The sequence below is a fragment of the Diuraphis noxia genome, unplaced genomic scaffold (genome assembly GCF_037042655.1).
Source record: "Diuraphis noxia isolate RWA-SAM2 unplaced genomic scaffold, SU_Dnox_SAM2 contig0004, whole genome shotgun sequence".
In the NCBI taxonomy this organism is placed as follows: domain Eukaryota; kingdom Metazoa; phylum Arthropoda; class Insecta; order Hemiptera; family Aphididae; genus Diuraphis; species Diuraphis noxia.
Genome location: NW_028301714.1, coordinates 16,863,351 through 16,884,730, shown reverse-complemented (window position 1 = coordinate 16,884,730; position 21,380 = coordinate 16,863,351). Strand labels below are relative to the sequence as shown.

General features: G+C 29.2%; 1 protein-coding gene and 1 long non-coding RNA gene across 8 annotated transcripts; one reads left to right on the top strand and one right to left on the bottom strand.

The window, feature by feature from the left end:
* Positions 1 to 1,571: 1,571 nt before the first annotated feature.
* Positions 1,572 to 21,365, bottom strand: LOC107172928 (uncharacterized). 7 transcript variants are annotated; one of them, XM_089226003.1, is made up of 12 exons: positions 20,984 to 21,365; positions 10,623 to 10,666; positions 10,203 to 10,420; positions 9,850 to 10,074; positions 8,966 to 9,149; positions 5,942 to 6,252; positions 5,640 to 5,872; positions 5,063 to 5,256; positions 3,988 to 4,109; positions 3,739 to 3,906; positions 2,993 to 3,149; positions 1,572 to 2,013 (listed from the first exon to the last, which is right to left on the bottom strand). In XM_089226003.1, exons 3-12 carry the CDS (start codon positions 10,203 to 10,205, stop codon positions 1,826 to 1,828), a joined length of 1,785 nt encoding a protein of 594 aa, XP_089082129.1. In that variant the 5' UTR covers positions 10,206 to 10,420; positions 10,623 to 10,666; positions 20,984 to 21,365; the 3' UTR covers positions 1,572 to 1,825. The 7 variants fall into 7 exon arrangements, with proteins under 7 accessions (XP_089082129.1, XP_089082126.1, XP_089082125.1 ...); XM_089226000.1 differs by adding an exon at positions 20,363 to 20,513 and having other exon boundaries at positions 5,640 to 6,252; positions 20,980 to 21,363; XM_089225999.1 differs by adding an exon at positions 20,363 to 20,513 and having other exon boundaries at positions 5,640 to 6,252; positions 20,984 to 21,363.
* LOC149055777 (uncharacterized) lies at positions 6,248 to 8,066 on the top strand. Its single transcript, XR_016191444.1, has 3 exons — positions 6,248 to 6,877; positions 6,952 to 7,615; positions 7,672 to 8,066. It is a non-coding gene; the product is annotated as an uncharacterized LOC149055777 (long non-coding RNA).
* Positions 21,366 to 21,380: the final 15 nt, after the last annotated feature.

The following is a 21,380-nucleotide window of genomic DNA, read 5'->3' as shown; positions in this document are numbered from 1 at the left end:
CATTATTGTTATATGGTAGATCTTTTAGTAGTTTTACAGAATTGAACTAAATTTAAGCTGTTTGTATTAGATTATTACTAATAACTATTACTTCAGTAAGACAACTGCGCGTGTGTGACTTAAAGGTAAGTTATAATTACTAATGTATCATATTTAGCTTATATCGATTCGTTAAATGTTTAATAATTGTTTATGTAACCCTGCATAATGATATTCTTAATTTTATTGTGTTTGCCAAATACTATATGAGTATTATTATTTAACATAATAATTAAATACAAATTTAAATACAATTAAAATTTACAAATTTTAATAATATTATGCAGGTATATATAGTCGCTACTACCGTAAACTTTGAAGGACCAAAGTTATTTTGCCTGGATCAATTGACCGACGTTAAGTATGATCATTGATCAGATAATAAGTAGTATTATATTCTGTCCTATAATCAATGGTACTTAATATATTATATATTATTATTATAATAATCACAAGTGAGTGATTTTTAATATAATATAGGTATAATATTAATATTTCCGTCATGACACTGTATTGAGCAGAATTGATAAACTATCGGTATAATATATTTGTGGCTGACTGGTACACACAAACAATACACGCACTCGGTAGGTGGTAATAATTAATTTTAAATTTGTCATATGCACAGCGTCAAAGGCATGTTTCAACCATACGCATTATTTTTTTATTTTCGTATATGAGCATTGAGCACATTTTGGTTAACATTGGTTAAGTTTATACGTATACTAGTGGACAGTGAGCCACTCCAAAGATGAAGCGTTTCACTCACTGCAACTATATAAACTTAACCAAATATGTTAACTGAAACGCGTAAGAACGAAAATCGTTCAATATTTATTATAAATAAATAGTAAATAATATGAAATATAGGTACAGCAAAATTTAAAAACCTCTGAAAGCTTCCATGTTACTGTAGGCAGTCACCGCGCAGGTCATAATTGATACTTTGCAGTAGTAAACATATATGATTAGATAATCTAGATATTATCTAAAGAAAATATAGATATCTATAAATATACGATCCGAAGATATGAATTACAATTTAATTTGATCGCCAACATTCTTGTTATGATTTATTTGTGATGAAAATTATAGTTATAAGTGCTATAACATATTGGATAAACATTTATAGTGATTTATTATCCTTACATAAAATGTCACATAACATTCTTATAACCAATTCTTATACCAATATATTCATTTATTTATAACTTCATGATGTTTTATTTTAATATAGCAACGATTTATAGTATAACAAATTATCAAAAATTACACGTAGACATTCATTTTTTTTTTTAACGTCTTGTTAAAAATGTTGGTTTTCACTAGAGAAGGGACAGAAAATCATTTCTCAAATTTCATTGGAGTTACTTAGATTTTAAAGGAGAATGAGCGTATTATATTCTTCTAACTGAGTTAGGAAAAATAAAAATAATATGTGTAAGGCATTTATAATGATTGCAATCCATATTTTTAAGTTCCACCTATGGCTATAACCGTAGAGTTCCGAGGACATTCTAGCCACACGACTGTTAATTTGAACTAGTGTTTTTATTCAATAAAAAAATATTTTATTTTAATTAATGGAAATATAAAAATTTCAAAAAAAAATATTGTAGAAAGAGTATGAAATGTTAAAAGTATAAACGCGACGTCTGCATATAATCGGAATCGGTTAGACTTATTATATAGTTAGTCTACATAAATAATATGCTGATCGTACTATACATTCAATCATTGTATAATATATTATTATAGTGTATCATTGATCTGACGATTACCGCCATCATTGTAAGTTCTTCGTGATGAAATCTGTGTACTTGGCTACATCTGTGAACACTACGTAATGTCTGGTGTCGCATACCCGCAGTCCGTCTTTGGCCACCGTCAGGGACACGATACCTCTCAGGAACCATTTATGGTTTCTGGCAAACACCATTCCACCACCACTGTCTCCATTGCATACACTTGTGCCTATTACAGAGTAGATTAAAATAATATTGTACAAAACAAAATTTGATCACTGCAGTAAACCATATTTTGTTTATTATGTGTGGGTAATATCTTATAGGAAATAAACAAGGCATTTTGAAGTATTTAAAAATTTTTTTGCGATTGTCAATATTTATTTTGTACTTACAATATGAAATTATTTATTTTATCTATAAATTAGGTATTGCTTGCTATATAAAATAACCACGCCGTATCATCGCATTGCAGGTACGAGGAAACCAACGATAATATTAAATGAAACTCTTAAGCGGGCAATAGCATATGAACTATAAATCTACGACCTACTTATACTGCTGTAATAAGCAATTCATTAACTGATAACTGTATAAAAAAAAAATGGTTTCCAACATTTGCGCGCTAATAATAAAAGTATAGAGCAGGAGTAGCCAAATTATCGATCTTGATCAACGGATGGGGAGAATTAAAAATATTAGTAATAATATCTAACTAAGTGGAGTTAAAACGTATTATACATTTAGTTTGAGTAAATAAATTTATTGAGTTTATTACAGATTTTGGATATACTTGTTTGGATGATTTTAGTTAAATGAACAAACTCTGAACAGACGATCTACACTTTCTGATGATCAATTAAAGCAGTGTCTTTGTTTTATTGGATGACTATTCCCCAAATTATAATTTATTAATTTGTAAACGATATACAAATGACACGCTCCTACATCAATTTAAGTATACCTATATGTATATTGTTAATTTATCTTGAAATTACAAATAAATTTGTTGTGAAACACTAAATTTTAGGTGAGTTTACTCGTTAGTTGTATTATGTATATTAGTATGTTTATTATTAATATTAGCGATAAAGACTTAAAAATAATATTTTCTTCTATCCTAGAAGGAGATAAATTATATTCTCAGAAAATCATAATCAAAAAGATTTTGGCCACTCCTGGACTATAGTCTATAATTAATCAATTACCGTTTCTGAATCCGGCGCAAAACGTTTTCTCAGACGTAAATTCCGAATAAAATTGTGGATAACTCCAGAGGCACGTTTGTTGTGATACGACCGGCATCTTGGCCATTTTAAGTTCTTCGGTCGGTGTGTTGTTTTCGTCGAAGCCCCAACCGACGACCTATGAGAATGAGATAAAATAAAAAAGTATAAAAGTAATATTAATCAAATGACAATAATATAATCGAAGACGATGACATGTTAGATAGCAGTTTTGCATCAAATAGTGTGCATTGGATTCCAATCATAAATTTTAGTAAATTTAAAATAAGATTGATGATCAAGCAATATCAGTTAATTTCAAATATTTTTTTATAATTAAATTCATCTTTCCTAACCTACAAAAAAGTTATAGGTAGCCGATGTTATTCACAAATACTCAATTAACCCAGTCACTGCTTCAGACATACTATTAATTCCAAAACATTTACATCATTCACTGATCCAGGCGCACTGTTATAATATAATATATACATTACTTTATATTACATAAAATATTATAAATTGCCGGTAAACGTACATACTTAGGAAAACCTATCTTGAATTATTTTAATCTTAAATAGTTAAATCATATTATATCTCAGAATTTAAATTCAAAAATGGTTTAGTTTTATTTTATATAGCATATAGATAGGTTTGATAACATAAAACGTACAAAACACTATAATGAAAAATGATTCATACAATTTAGAGAGAAAAATTGTTCTTACTGTTCCTTCTTTGTCAACGATGTCGTCCAAATCATCATTTCTTTCTTCCCAAAGACACACCGGCGTCACATAGTTTGTAAATTCGGCGTCCGAAGACAGCGTCAGCATAGCTATGTCTCCAAAGTATGAGCTGCTGTTGTAAGACGGGTAAATCTTTATCCGGATGACCTGTGGTGAAAAAAAAATCGGTTTATTATCGACAATGAAAATATGGCCGATAGACCCGGAGGATTCGGACTCAAACATCACCTGTTTGATCTGGACGCCTAGCTCGTCGCTGTACTGGAGCTGATGGTATTTTCCTAGGTAGACGACTATTTTGGTTGAGTTGAGAACTGCATCGTTTAGTTTGTTTGTTACACAATGAGCGGCTGAAATAATGGGAAAATTACATATTATAATAAAATAATAATAATGTTATCGCATAGTAAGAAATTAATACTCGAAAATTTAAAACTTGTTTTGATGGTTTTGTCAACAATAAGTTTAAAAAAAAAAATATGTGAACATGATGTATATTATAGCAGATATATAATTTGAGAGAAATAAAAAATCAAATAAATAAATTTAAAAATAATTGCATCTCATATATAGGTAGTTTAATTAATATTTCCTATATATGTTTTAGATATAAATAATATAGCTTTCTCAAACATAGAACATCATAAACTGGTACTGCCAATAATATTATATTAATTAAAGTCACAGCTTACTCAAACAATTTTGTATCGCCATAAGTATATATATTATAATCAGTACATATTTTTTGTCGCAGAGAGAAAAACATCATATAGGGTACAAACATCGGACTTGAAAATCCTCTTTTTATCGAAAAGAAAAATATTAACTCAGACTATTCAGTGATGCGTGAGAACTTTTTGTGTAAAATTTATTTTGAGCAAAAAATCTCGTGTTTCATTTTTGGTCGACATGCTATTGACAAGTGCGCGCATGCAACAAATTCGTAGATAGTTTAACCATTAACAACTAACACAAATACCATTTTCAGCGACACCTAAATTGCATATTTCCTAAATATTGCCCCTTAGTAAAGACACCACGAACAGGTCACTTTAAGATTGGAATGCAATTTTTTAGGTGGGTGGGAACAGGGAGGTAATCCAAAAATATCAGAAAATTATGTTTAAATATTCTTTTATATATTTTATGTCAAGTATGTAAAATATGTGTAATTGTCAAACATATTTATAAAGACCTTTGGGTCGTTTAAATAATAAAGCCCCAGGGCATTTAAAAAAAAAAAACCGTGCACCAATACTCTTTTTGGAATTATCTAATAACTGGTTCAAACCAGGCAACTTACCAGTGATGACTTTATTTTTAGACACAAGCGACCCACCACAATGGTAGCTCAAGTTGATGCCTTCGATCAAGTAGAGTGCCACGTGCCAGGGCCATTGTCCCCTTTTTGTAGACTGTCCAGAAGTCACCAGTGGCACTGCCATCTTGACTTCACCACACGACGGGGAACTGGATGAAAGCGAATTGACGGATGAGCTATAAATAAAAATTTAACACATTAAAACAATTTAAAAAAATTATATTCTTATACAGGATTTTTAAACGACCGAAAAACTATTGAGCTCGAAATGTTCTAGCTATGAAATTGTCGAACGTGTTAAAAGTAAAACCAGTCTTACTCTTCTTACCACTTTCTATAAAATTACTATACCCAGAATTAAAAGAAGAGACCTCACACTTACCCAATTTTAATTTAAATCACGATGAATTCGATACAAACTATTTTTTTTTTAAGAGTTCAATGTAAGTTAATTTTGAATGTTTATATAATTTTTAGGTATTGTAACTTATAATTGTATACGACTGTCGAATCTATGCGTTATCATAGCCAATTACATAATCACGATTTTATAACCAACCCGGTATAAGATCCGCTACTACCGCCACCGCTGACTTGTTGGTTGTTGTTGTTGTTACTGTTGGGTTTTTGGCCGGTTTGCTGGCCGAGTGGTCTGTTGTTGACATTTGGCCTGGTTGTAGTTCCGCCGTCTACGGTCGACGGTCGCCCGCCACCATCGGTACCGCCATTCGGCCGGTTATTTTGATTTTCAATAACGGTTATTATTACAGTTTTGTTGCTGTTGTTCTGGTTCTGCAAAAGTCCGTTAATGACCCCGTTTATGTCGCTGTTTGGGTCGGTGCTGCTGGCCTGCAACGTTACCGTGTTTGGCCTGTTGCCGTGGCCCTGTTGTTCATACGGATTTCGAGGCGGCAACGTAGTCGTCGACGTCGTTATCGGCCCCCTATTGGTCTTCCGGGTCGTGTACTGTCCTTCCGTCACGGTGGTCGTCGGACGACTATCCTGCGGTGAATAGTCGGATCCTGAAGGTCTGGCTGGGTTTTCCTTGTCGCGGTGGTTGTTGCTGCTTTCCGGATATTCGTCCACATCTCCACCGAACTCGGGATCTGGTCTCTTGGTACTTTGCGGCCTTTGAGATGGCCGGGATTCTTCCTCGTACCCAGAACTGTAACCTGTGATGACGAGAAAAGGTTGTATTCAGTTTATAATACACAATGTACATAATATAGTCATGGTATAATAAATAGTATATGTATAGCAGTATATTCAAAAAACCACCACATTTTTGATTTCTGCATCCTTTTTCTCCCAAAAAAAGATCGATGAACAATGAAGTTTCGAAAGTAAATTACAGAAACATATCTGACATTTTCAAATATAAAACTGCAATGTTAGTACTCATATAACTCAATATTTTTAAGAATTAAACAATCCGTCTTCTGTAATATTAGTTATTATTATTTATGTGTAAATTATCTACAACTTATAAGTTAGAACTGTGTAACAAATAATTATGATTGGTTATTATTGTTATTAGTTAGTATTTTTTACCACATAAAGTGGTATGAATCAGGCCTGATTCGTCGACTATTAATCACCGGTAAAAATGGAAGAAGCTCCAACTCACCAACAAATCGTAGGTTCACAAAATACGAAAATTATTTGTATGTGTAAATATTACAATCTAAAATCTAAAACTAGCATACAGACTTTGAGTTTGACCTCATATATCACAGAAAAATTGTAATCAGCTATGTAATTTGGAGGGAATGTTATCAATGGTTGTCATTTGCAAAGGTATATAGCACTTTAATTAATTTGAATAACTATATTGAATTTCTTTTTTCGAACGTTTAAAATTAAAATTGTAGGCTACAAAGCGGTTCTCGAATGACTGAGCTTATGAGGCGATTTCCGATCCACGCAGGCGACGTGGAAGAAATTCTGTGCAGCCCCAGTCACACGACATGCCAGAAGACGCTCAAGCCCGAATGAGAATCATCACATGGTTTGGAATCAATCGCCAGAAGTTCATCCGCATAGTCGAGACGATTCTGTCGACAAACGAAAGTGATGAACGCGAAGATGAGGCCTTGCAAAGGGAACAAGGTAACGTGCGCGCTGCACGATTGTGACTGTCCCGACAGATAAAGAGACATCCTGCAGAATGGCGGACTCCGATCGGCTCGCCAACCGGATGACAGGCACGTTAATTCAAGGGCGGCGGATTCCGGTCGGCCTGAGAAGTCAGGAAGAGGTCCAGAAAATACTTTCATACAACATGTACAATTTTGAAAACGCATGAATGGTGGGTAATTTGGAGAGCTGTCCTGTCTACTCGCACGTATGTATGTATATATATATTGATATAGTCTTATATAGTTGATATAGAATTTGTATTATTATTAATGATATTATATTTTACATTATTGACTATATATTATGATATCATATTTGATATTATTTAATGTCGGAAATTCCGGTGTCGGCAAATTGAGTGGTCAGCCAATCAGTACGACACGAAGTGTATAATTGGTACCTATTTTGGTATACCTAAATAATCATTATTCATAACCTTAATATTATTTCAGATTTTATTAATAAAAATTCTGAGTCGCCACCACAGAGTAATACGAATTAGAGAATTATCAAGTTGAATTCCATAAAAATGTTAAATGTGACCTATGAAAAATATACTACCAAATTATGGTACAACCATATTCAGGCTACGAAGTGGAATCAAGTATTTTTTAACATATTTACGTTTGAAAACCGTTTCCTTCAAATAAAACTAAAATTTTTATACAAAAAAATAAATAATATGATTGATTGCTCTGAAACACTCCAAAACTTACATTTTAAAATAAATGCAAAACATTGTCGGGAAAAAAACTTATTTTATATAAAAAATGTAACCACGTCATATACATGTCAAATCCACCATCAAATATTCTAATGTTAGCTGGTAATTATGTTGAAAATATTGATTTTTGTACTACACTTTGATAGAATTTCTGTTCAAATATTAAAAATAAAAAAATAAAAATTATAAAGATTTTTGTTTTTATTTTTATTATTTATTTAAGTTTTTCATATATTTCTTTGTATTTTGTGTAAACAATTTTGATTTAATTTTAAAACTGTTGTAAATTATTTTTGTAAATTATAAATTCGTACCTATCATTAAAGACTCATTGCTATAAACAGTATAAACATATTATGTATTATATTATATAGAAAAAAAATGTATATTGGAATCAAATTTCCGTTGATCAAGATTATTATTATTAAAATGTTCTGAGCAAAAAAGTCCGAAACATATTTAATTAGTAATAATATTATTAACAATACCTATTATAATTATTGAATTTTTTTTATAAATTATTTTAAATACTGTTATACATATTATAAATACCTACAGACTTTTTTTAAAAGTATATTATTCTTTTCATGATAATTAATTAAATTGATAAATCATAATATAAGTAACATTGTTATTAATATTATTAAAATTATAACTATAGCATTTTTTTAAATATTATTTAATATATTATATTATCGCAGTATATTATATATACCGGACTTTTTAAGTTCAGGACTTATCTACAGCGGAAATTTTTACCCGGAATTTTTCACTACGAATCGAAAAATATATATGTAGAAACAAAACTAAGTAACGCTGATGTATTTCTTGTAAAATTTGGGACTTTGTAAATAATGAATTTTGTAAGAGCCTTACAAAATATTATGTTTTCAAGGGAAAAGCGAGTTCCTTTTGAAGGGTTAAATCTGTTTAGTGATAATTTTTTATGTTTGTAAAATAACAATAATCATTGTATATTTTTATTTTCAATAAACAGGTTTATAATATAAAAGTTCACTCACTGGAATCTTCGGGGCAGATCTTACGACCATTGAGTCGGATGAAGCGCAATTTAGGACTGCCCGTCGACCGGTTGAACTTGACCATTATCCTTGACAGTACCGGTGGCCCGGGCTTCAGTTTTTGGTTTAAGTTCAACACTGTGAATTTCACATTGTCACTTGTCGTTATTTCTCCCATCCACGACTGAAATTGAATAAACGGCGTGATAATTATATATTATATTATCTATAGATACACATCTTATTTTGTGACCTAATCTAACGGCGTTTAAACCTTAAACAAACAGAACGTTTTAAAATACCAGATTTTATGACGTCACGTATTTTTCAAATCATGCACAGTGGGCACGAATGATAAAATATTCTTACTTCGAGATTTTATATGATCGTTCGATGATAAATGTATAATAACTTTAAACCCATATCGTTTTTTTTTAAATATTTAAAATGATTTTTCAAAATTTTTGATGTGTTAGGTAGTACGTCTAGATATGTTTACGGTTTACCTATTAGGTATCTATTATAAATTACTAGGTACTTTAAATTAATACTTTATTCAAGCTTAACTTATTCGTCCAATTTAAGTCATAAACCATAATAGTTATATACTTAATGTAAGCGTATTAGCCATTAGGCATAACATATTAGGCAACTATAACCTAAAAATATGACATCAATGAATACTAAATTACTTTTATTCATAATAATATTTTATAGAAAAAAAACTGTAACGATTTATATTATTCGGTTTTCCCGACGTGCGAAAGTGTGAGGTACTATTAATTGATTGGAGCACGGAAATTCACATCCAACTGGAGATCTAACCTAACCTATATTTTATGCATATTTTAGAGTATAGATATTATACTATATACAAAACTTACTACCATCAAATCTGAAGGTCGATCCAGTTCGATGTCCAGTCGGATGCCCACCAGGCTCTCGTCAGTTCGCAGCGATATTTCGCCATACCACCTGTTGCTTTCCGGTTCCGAGCCTTCATAAGTGAATATATCAGGGCAAGGTGATGGTGGATGGGGTGCAGCCAAAGACGAGCGAACAAACAGCACCCATACTAACGACAACAGTCCATATACTTTTAATGGCTGCTAAACGAAAGAGATAGAATGAAACAACAAAAATGTATCAAATACATTGACGAAGAAGTGTAAGAATTACGTTAAAATTATAGTACGGTTGAATTAATCACTGTTTATTATTTGACATTTTGACGTACCATTTTTTTTGGGCTAGATGTGTTATTCTTTGTGATTTGCCCCTCTTCTTCCTGGACTGATGTATTTTAATAATATTATTATGCTAATATTTTTGCTGTCAAATCTGCACAGGATTACGTTTCTGAACTAACAGAGTTTTTGTCGTCGTCTTCGTGGCGCAGATTTTACACATGTACATCTCACTCGGATTTCGGTCTCAGTTAAGGTCTAAAACGATCTGTAAACACCATCATAAGACTTGAGGTTTTTTATAAGACTAACATTCTCACTTAAATCTTCAGCAGATTTCTTTGAACGTAATATTACAGTTAATAAGTATTCATAAGTTTGAAAAGTAACAACAAAGTGTATATTTAAGTTTCAAATATGGGATACTATACGAAAAATAGGTATTTAGATTTCTAAAATTAAATACTCACATCGTTGTAGTGTCCTGTAATTTCTTCCTCACTCCGGTCAGGATCTAAAATAATATAATCACATATAAATATTAAAATATACTGACGACGTGTTGAGACGTTGAAGCCCGAAGGACGACTGCTTATGTTTATCTCTGTCTCGTATATTATTATTATTTATACGTTTATACGTATCCAGTGGTTGAAAAACAGATTTTGAATGAATATCAAAATAATAATTAAACTAACCTACTACTTAAAAATTATAAGAATACAATAAGTAGTATTTTTCGATATTTAATTAATTCAAATACACCCAGCTAATATGATGCATTGTGTGTAATACTGACCATAAGACTGATTAATGATTATATTGTATTTTGAAACAATTCAAATTTCAAACGGCGTTCTATTAAAACTTTGCAGATGAGTTTCTTTATAATACTATAATAGATATTTAAATTTTAAATTATTCTAAAAATCGTATTCATTATCATTATAAGAATGACTTCTTAACTAACAAAAAGTTAAAATAATGATATATATTGCACTATGTTATCGTTTTTATGTTTAATCTTTTATACTATGTTATATTTTATCGGGAATACCTACTCGGTGAGTAAATTTTTTATAAACAAGTTAAATTAGCTTATAATATTTAGGGTTTTACCTCGGGTTTTACTTTTTTAATTTTTATTTTAAATGTACTTTTTTAGCCTCAAAATTAAAATGTTAAACATTTGATTGTTGATAAACACTAAAAAGTGATTGTGAAGTATACAATTAAAATCACTAGTTTCAATTTTTTGTTTTAAATAATATATTTTAGAAATAATTGCCTCGTCGTTCAAAATATAAGTTATCTAACAACCTATAGAAACTAGAAAAAATAATTTTTAAATTATTCCTCAGGTTGAAATGTATTTATTTTAACATAAACTAAATTAAGGTTATAGCGTACAATTATTTATTATCTACTTACTTATATCAAAGCTTTGGTTTAAAATCGAATGATCATTTAAATGCATAACGTTGTTTACCTTCAAATTATCATTTATATAGCTCCCATATCCAGTCATACATAATATATTCAGTAGAAGATACATTGACATTAACGAATAACATATATTGTAAACGCATGTGTCGATTTCATATGTTTTGCCGTTTTTATGTATTATATATAATATACATAGTTTATAAATAATGTGTTACTTATCACCACGCTATTGATTGAAATATAATGAATGCTTAATAATAATAATTTAACAAGCGCGATTATAAACATATATATACCTACAAATTACCTACATACCTAATATTATGATGTTCATACAATTGTACATATTATTATCCACATAAAGTAGGTACGTACGTGACGACCGTATAATCTGGTTTTGAATCATTAATTTATTTATAGAAGTGACTTTTATTATTATGTCACACAAAACTTATTTTTATTCAATCATTAAAAGGGTTTTTCGCCCAAGTCAAAGAGGATTTCCACACTAGTACGGCCCATAACCTCCTCAAACAATTTCAATAATTTCATATTCTTGAATCTTAGTTTTACTTATATTTTACAATACACATATTACAGATTGTAACAAAGGTATTCTTGCTTAAATTAAAAAAGCGTTTAATTTTTTTTTTTAATCAAAATACCTTATTGTAACTGCATAATAGGTAGTATCATAAGCTAAATCTACGCATACCAAATATAATGTAAATATATAATACTGTATCACTGAATCTGTAATCATGTAACATATACAATCATACCTAAAGTATCCATTAAGAACAAAAAAAATTTTTTCAAAGCTGTATTTAAACTTTTTATTTATTAAATACTTTAAATAATATTAATACTCATTAAGTCATAAATGGAATTTGTTTTTAAAATTATTATAACTATTTTTTTTATACATACAGCGACAATAAAACACTAGGAAATGGTTTTGTAAAATTTTATTTAATATATAATATAATATTTATTATATAATTACAACAAGTACGAACAGTTTTTAGTTATTTGTTACAATGCATGTAAATCCTAAATACAAAATATAAATACAGCTGAGTTTTGATAACTCGATAACTCGAAAACTTGAACTAGTATTTGAAGATTAGGTACAACTCAAAAAATTCGAATTTATTTTTATTCCCTTTGAGATCCGAGTTATCGAGACTCGGTATTATAATAATGAGTAATGACTATAATCAGGTTAAAGTGCGCTTTTGTTACATTATCAGATTACCAACATGGCTGTATAAAATATTTCCATCGAATTGATTAGAAGTTAGAACTGAGTATTATAATACATTACTTATATTAAGCTGTATATTGTACTGTAATACGTAAGTTTTATTAATTAATTACTAATAAACATATTTGATAGAATCTTTAATCAAATTACAAATTCAATATTATTAAAATCTATTATAAATTACTGGACTTAAAAACATTTAATATTGTAGGTATGTATAGCTTTTTTTCTGTTAGAATAAAATTCGTAGTTATTATTGTTATGTTATAACAGATTATACCTTAGTATCTGTTCATTGATTATTACATAATATTATAATAACATTAGATATTATAAATGCCAATAAAATATAAACGAACCACGTCAGTATTATTATACAGTATACATTTTATAATAAGTACTTAATAATTGATAAACTTCAATGAATATTCATTCGTAAAATTTTGAAGTACTACCTCTACCGCATATTATATATGATTACAAACTTAGGTACCTATATTGTTTAAGACTTGGTCAGTTTCTGAATGAGGAATAAACTAGACTTGGCCGCAATGTAGATACTACTACTTACTATGATTCGCTGTCTTTTCTGAGAAGAAATCTAAACCTTTTACTTTTTTCTGAATCTTCTTCTCCCCATCATCCTCGTAAGTCATAAGTGAGCACATTCGATAATGATGTTTTATTCCTAATTCAGAAACTGACCAAGTCTTAAAAAATACAAATAAAAGAGAAGTGTTGCTCTTTAATGTAGGAGTGCATTGAGGTTATGAATTAAAAAATAGCAGACTTGGCCACAATGTAGATTTCACTACTTTGATAGGCCGACTTTTTTGGGAGGGATTTTGGAACTTTGCCTTTTTTCAGCCTTCAGCGTAAGAGTATGCATTATGCAATTTGTCATCAATGTTTTTTGTGAAGTTATCACGTAAAATTATCATTCGCAAACCGACGAATATTATTAAAATATTCTGTATTTGTATGAGTATATTATATTTTGTATTTGAATAAAATAAATGTACGAAAACATGATTATGTTTTATAATTAATATATATATATATATATATATAAGTCAACTACAAACAATTTCTTATTACCATATTGTAACGCTGTTTGAAAGTAAACGTTTATGCGTGCTAAGCGCGCCACTTCATACGTTTAGAAATACACACTCTGGAGAGGCATTAATTTTGAAAAAAATACTATTTTTAGATTTTTCCCTTTAGTTACACTGTAAAATCTACCTTTGTGCCAAATTTCACGTTTCTACCTATACGGGAAGTGTCTTATAATTTTGATGATCAGTCAATGAGTGAGTGAGTCAGTGATTCAATAACAATATTGCAAATTTTTAAATCCTGCCATTTTCAAATGGCACAATATTAAGGGCTCATTTTCTTATAGCGTCCTAAGCTACTAGAGGTTAATCTATGTTTTAAATTTCAAAATTGTATCTTAAGATGAAACAGAGATATATGGGTTAGAAAAAAAGGGCGAATTGGCTCGTGTAAAGATACACTGGCATTGCTGTAACTTGGCCTGGCGCACTGCCGTGCGCTCAGATTTATACTATATTATCAAGAAAATTGTTCAATAGTGTATAGTATACTTTGTATTAATTCAATATTTCCATATTATGTAGTATTACTGATTAGTGAAGTGTAATAAAGGGATCGGAAGTTTACCGTGGTAATCATTACAATCAATCAAACACACAACACACGAATTTACTGTTAGACTAGCGCTATTTCATTTCCAATGAAAATATAATTAAGGTCACTAATAGTAGGTATAGGGATCCTAAAAAAATAATATGTTAAACCATTTATGTAGTAATAAATAAAAGCTGTCTAAGTATAGTAGTTTCATTAGTACAGTCGAAACTATATCGATATATAGTATATACTCTTTACAATAATCCGCGGATAAGAATTTTGAATACGTATTATCTGCAGTATTTTGATTTTAATAATATTCGTATAATCAATGATGTAAGACTTATTATATTATACCTACTATAAGGTATTTTTATTTAATTTTTCCAATATTTTTGGTACATTTTAGATGCTGAGCGGAGCGAGGAATGTATTGATTTTACCATAATGTGTGTTTTTTTTGTGCCTGTCATCACGTTTTGGGGCAGTAAAAGTGCTTCGATTTTTTATTTCAGTAGCTCGTTCGATCAGAAAGTGAATCTAGTTGGTACTTTGGGGGGTTAGTAAAGTAAAAAATTCTTAATATTTTTCTAAATAATCAGGATAAACAAACTAAAAATTAAGGGAAAAACGGGAAATTTTACGCACAATCAGTTTGCAAAATCGAATTTGGTTTTTGATATAACTTTAAAACAAATGACCATAGATAGGTACATGAAATTTCACCGAATGTTTATATAAGTATATTCTATCCATCATGCAATTTTCAAAAATGTTTGACTTAACTTGAACTATTCAATTATTCATAGGTATTTGCAATTTTCGATCATTATTGATTTTAGATTCTGAACGAAGTGATGAATGTAATGATTTTACAATGATGTGTTTTTTTTTTTTGTGTGTGTGTACAGCACATAACTAGTCGAAATAATGCTTCAATTTCAAACTTTGGGGGTGGTTACTGATGTAAAAGGGAATATTCTTGGTGCATTATAAGTCAAAAGTAAACATTTTCTAAAAGTTTTCAAAAAAATCGAGAAAAACAAAAAAAAATGACAGAAAAACGGGAATTTTTACGCAAAACCAGTTTTCGACCAAATCGATTTTTTTATAATATGTTTGTAATTCAAAAACTAATCACTGTAAATACTTGAAATTTTCACTAAATGATTACCTATGTTAGTATTATCTATATAGGTACAGTTAAATTTTCAAAAAATTTTCGATTTTTATGAAAATTTTTTTTTGAAGTGTCGGTAAAAAAATTTTGGATCACCAAAAAAACTTGAAAATTTTCTTTTATAAGCGTTTATAGTTCAAATTTTTACGAAATCTGTCGAAAACGCGAAAATTTGTAAGTAATTTTGTATTTGATAAATCATAAAAATGTTTGTGTTTATAACTTAAGATTAAAAATACAACACTAAGTTTTCCATAAGTTGTCCTTCATGTATTTATATAGAAAATTTGAAGCGTCATTATAGGAAAAATGTTTTGAGCGTTTGAGTTTTAATTTTTTATGAAATCAGGTATATGTATATCTATGATAATATAAGGTATTATGAATAATGATAACTACATGCAATGTTTTTGAAAAAATTGATTGACCATGCCTTATTCAAGTTGCGTCCTAATTGAAAAATAATATATTTGTTTCAAAATAGAATATTAAATGACAATATTTTAATATAATATATCCTAAACTGACAAATCATCTCCGTTCAGAATCGTTTTTCGTATACAATGATACCTATCATTGCATTCAAATCTAACCTACCCTAGTCAGAGGTCCACCCCACCACCTAATGTACAGCAGAGCGACATCCACTTAACCGCTTTTTTTTTTAAATTAATATCGATAAAAATGTATTTGTTGGGTAGAAAAGCTTGACAATAGCAGTGAAAAATAAAATAAATTCATAGTCACAATTGTTTTTTATAAGCATTCAAAGTTTGAATTTTGATAAAAAACGTAAAAATCACAAATTATTTTAAGCTAGAAATTCATAAAAATGTTCTTTTTAAATCTAAGATATGAAAATTTAATTCAAGATTCCTTATGAGTATGTTTACCTTTATCAAAAAAAAAATTTAAAAAATATCAACCGGAAAGTCAAATATTTCAATAAGTTATAATAATCTATAAAAATATATCCTAGACAGATAAACCGTCTCCGCTCAGAATCATTTTTCAAATATAATGATATAATATCATTGGATTTAAATTTAATTCCATCCATATTATAGTAACCCACACCTAACCTATTATACTATACAGCAGAGCTATGTCCACTTTCCCGCTTTTTAATTACGTTTTTTTGTTCCGGTTAGGGATTTTTATGAATTAATGCATATTTTGAAAAAACTCTAAATAAATGTATATTTCATCAAACTGCAATTACTTTGTTAATTTCATAACTTACTAACGTAAACGAGAAAATATGAAATTATAGTTTATATTATTATTGCTAATATAGTAATATCTTTATTGCTTACCTATATTTACTATAACTCTACAATTCTAGGTGTATTATTCATGTATACGACCGATAATCGCTCGCGATAGAATGGTGTTGCCGATAAGACATAATGACTTCCATTATAAAATCTTTAGTTAATTGGGTTATAACACGCATTCGCAAATCTAATAAACCTAGATTTTAATAGCCATTGATATACATACACGACTCCGTATAATTTTAAATGAAACTTTGCATACAAATGTTTTCTCTTATTATTTTTAATTTTAGTTGTTTGGTTAATAAAAAAATCAAGTAGCTGGTTAAAATATAAAACATAATTATATAATTATATTAAATAGATATTAGATAATAGGTAGTCATATGAAAGGAATTAAGTATAAAGAAAATTATTAGCTAATAATTAATTATACAAATTATATGACATATAAAAATATTAGAGTTGTCAAAATGAGATGTGGTGTTCCGCAAATTTGCGGAATCGTTCACCATCGGTATGGTGTGCCATGATCCACGGGTACTGGATAGTTTACTATGTAAACTAATCTAACAATGTAACTTAACCTATAAGTTTTATTTTTTAACCAACGACGCAAACCTAACTTATTTGAATCTTTAAAAAACAAATTCTGTACTAATTTGTTCTGTAATGATTCGTTACATCATCAAAACCCGAGTCAAACCCATAGTTTTGTATATTTGTATTTAATTTTAAATAAAAAAAAAAGTTACCTATACCTATATTAATTTAGAATACATTTTTGATTAGTAATAAAATTTAAAAAAAAAACATTTCATTTTTCTAAGGGCATAGGTACTTTGATATTTATTGGGCATATTTGTATGCATTTTTTAATGTTTTTAAGGTCATAAACATCCTAACCTTACTCATGACTTCAGGAGTAATAATAAATACAGATGTTATATCATAATTTATTCTCACCATAACATAAAAATTAGGTAGATACTTATACATGTTTTGATATTATAGATTTATATGGAAAATAAATTACACTACGCCAAATTTAAATCACCTATGTACTATAGGTATTGTTATATTATTCTGATAATACTTTTTTCTTCCAATAATATTATGTATAGCTTGTTTAAAAAATATATATATATGTTTTATATAGATAATCAAAAAGACCTATGATGCAGTATATTATACATATATTATTAAACGGAACTCATTATGAACTATAATTGTATTACTAATTACTGCATAAAATAAATCTTGCTCTGCTCGCGTCACTTATACATAGGTAATAAATAATAATATATACATTTTAGTTCGCGAATTGTTAGAATACCTAGTATAATGTACATAATATAATGTATGTACCTATTACAAGAACTGCAAGACGAAATAACCATTAAGAATTTATAGATGGATAATTAAACAGTAATTTCGAACAAACGCAATTGGAATGCCAATCGGTTATATTGGTTTGTCTGTAAAATGATATTATTAGTATGTATAAATATGGACTGTCAATAGTGTCTATTAATATACTAAAATATATGTGTAATAATTCAGATATATTATAATTTATAATACAGGTATAGAGAAATCCGAACATCTGTATTCGTATAATATTTTTTAAACGACAAACAATGATGATAGGAATCTTGAGATGTAAAATGTACATTTCTTGCCAACAATTCACGTGAATTTATAGAAAATCAATGAGTTCAGTACATTTTAAATGTTTCTGTAACATAAGCAGTGGCGGATTCAGAGGAGGGGAACAGGTGCACGTGCTCCCATAAATTTACTATCGACAATTTTTTTTTTTATCTAACTACAAGTATATAAACGAAAAGTTAATAATAAATAATACTATCAATTAATAATTTTATAATCATTATTTGCATTCAAGCTGATAAAACAGGATTTACAGCTTTAGTGTTTTATCAATACCTATTTATAATTATGACCATTAGTTATTAATTAAAATTAAAATTATACAATTTATAAATGTTCCTTCCCCTATCGAAATATCGAAGATCCTCCCTTGAGCGTAGGCACCCTCAGAAACTTAGAAACACATTTAAAAAAAAACTTGAATAAATAGTCATGTTTATAATGATTTAAGAATGGTAATAACTTTATAGGTGCTTGATGCTTCTATATATAGATATTAAAAATTAAAATTAAGAGTCGAAACATGAGAGGTAGGTAAAATGAAAGTAAAATTATGTAGGATGGACATATTGCAGTGTGAAAATCAGTTGGGTAGTGAAAAGGCTTATAATTTATATTGATGTCCATTTTAGCCAATTAATATCTATAAATAGAATTATCATATTATACAACCTTAGCTAAGGACTTCCCTTTTTGTATAATGTATTATATCAACCGTTCAATCATCAAATTATAAATATTAGCCATGTAATGATGTTTAACTCTATTCCATACCTAACCAACTTAGCATACTCTACGTCTTTCCTGTTCTTACATATGCTGGCTCCTAATGGGCCCCTTTCGTCGGTCCCTCATAACGAAAATTATCAAATCCATCCAAAACATCGGTATACGTATAATAACGAAAATACCCACTATTATCTCAAAAACTCGGTTCTTCTTAAATCCGCAAATTTCAAATCCATCCAAACCAATGTTCTATACAAAAGCATTGTATTTTATTAAATTTCAAACAATTATAATATTCGACTTTTAGGCAAAGCATGCCCCTTCCCCCACCAACTCAAACCATACTCATTCATATGTATAAACCACTAAACAAAAAATAATCACCTTCAAACTTCTATTCACTAGAAGTGTAAGCCTGTCATAGTAAACGGGAAAGCCATCCCTTTAAGGCAAATCAAAGTGTTTAATTTGGTGTTCGTGGGTCAAAATGTATTAAAAAATAATGTTTATTGGTAATAAATTGATAGGAAAAATCGCCAATCTTAAAAATCTATTTTGATTGAAAATGATTTCTATATATCACTTCGCCATACGCGTTTACCTGCCAAAAGCGATGGTTTCAATAAAGTTTAATTATTTATTATATAAATAAAATGAATAAATTATAAATTATAAATTTATAACTAGGTACTTAGAAACAAGAGTTAGTCATTTTAACGATTAATAATGTAAATCTGCATTGTTAAAATCGAGTCAGGCCATATGTGACTATAGTCTATACTAGGTAACCTTACAATTTTTACTTAAATACATAATATGTGCGATCATAGTTCAATTTTTGGAGGGACCGAGGGGGGCTTGAGGGTGAATAATACCATAATAATTTATGCTATTTGTTGGCCATCTGAAAAATTAAGAGACTTCATCCTATGTATGTTACTATAGTCTATAAGTACTTAAAACATAAATGCATAAATTATTTACCATGTTAATTGGACACATACTACTTCATAACAATCTACTTAGCAGAATAATATAAAAGGTGCCATCGAGTGGGAAAAACAGCAGATGGTGACCACCACTGGATTGCATAAGTCAAATAGTAAGGGATATGGACTGCAGATCGTAGTGTGAACTGAAAAGAAAACCAGAAAAGCATCCTAAGTTGAAAATTCTTGTCAACTAGGTTTAGGAGCTGTTAACACGAGAAAAAGTATTTACTCAAGGTTAAAAAATAGGGAATGGTAGTAAAAAAACATTTAAATTACCTATATAATAAATTATGAAAGTGAAAAACTATGCATAACATAACATACCAAATGTAATTTATTTAAAATTTTTAAATACAAATTACACCTAAAATAATTTACTAAACATTTTGTGTTATTAAACTTTACACCTTTTACATTATTCGTCGATACGGCGGAAATTTGATCGACGTGTTCTAAATAAATACTGCTCTTTCTCACCCGTGTATATAGTAGTGGTACTTATACCTACTAATTACATGCAAATGTGACAAACTTCCATCCGGAAATATCAATAATAAAACATGTAAAACAAAACAGTTACCAACCTACTTATTTATATTGAATTCATACCTACATCGCTACGGAGACAAATCGCTAGTACTTGGATTTCGGCGCTGGCGATACTGTTGGTATAATTTCAATTTAGTAGGTAATATTAATAGTAATATTTAAGTCAACGGACTATAATGACACTATAATTGAAATTTTCGACGACGTTAAATCGCGTCGAAAGCGTGGGTAAGCGTAAAACGGAAAACTATACGTTTGATAACCAACAGCGAGATACACACGTCTGATCTCTACCACCATTTACCTAGGTATACCGGAATAACAATATTATTTATTAAAATAAAATAAAATTTTACGGTCCGTCAGTCGGTAGCTACGCCAACTGTGGTCCGGTTGCGACTGTTTCTGAATAATGAGTAGTGAACTAGTGACTTCTCGGCGCTGCCGCACGTTTCTTACCC

What these genes read in the sequence shown, in the direction of transcription:
- LOC107172928 (XM_089226000.1), bottom strand. An exon ending in GACCTTCAGATTTGATGGTA is followed by an intron (nt 9,150 to 9,849) that starts GTAAGTTTTGTA and finishes ATTCAATTTCAG; the next exon opens with TCGTGGATGGGAGAAATAAC. An exon ending in TCGTTGACAAAGAAGGAACA is followed by an intron (nt 3,150 to 3,738) that starts GTAAGAACAATT and finishes TCATTCTCATAG; the next exon opens with GTCGTCGGTTGGGGCTTCGA.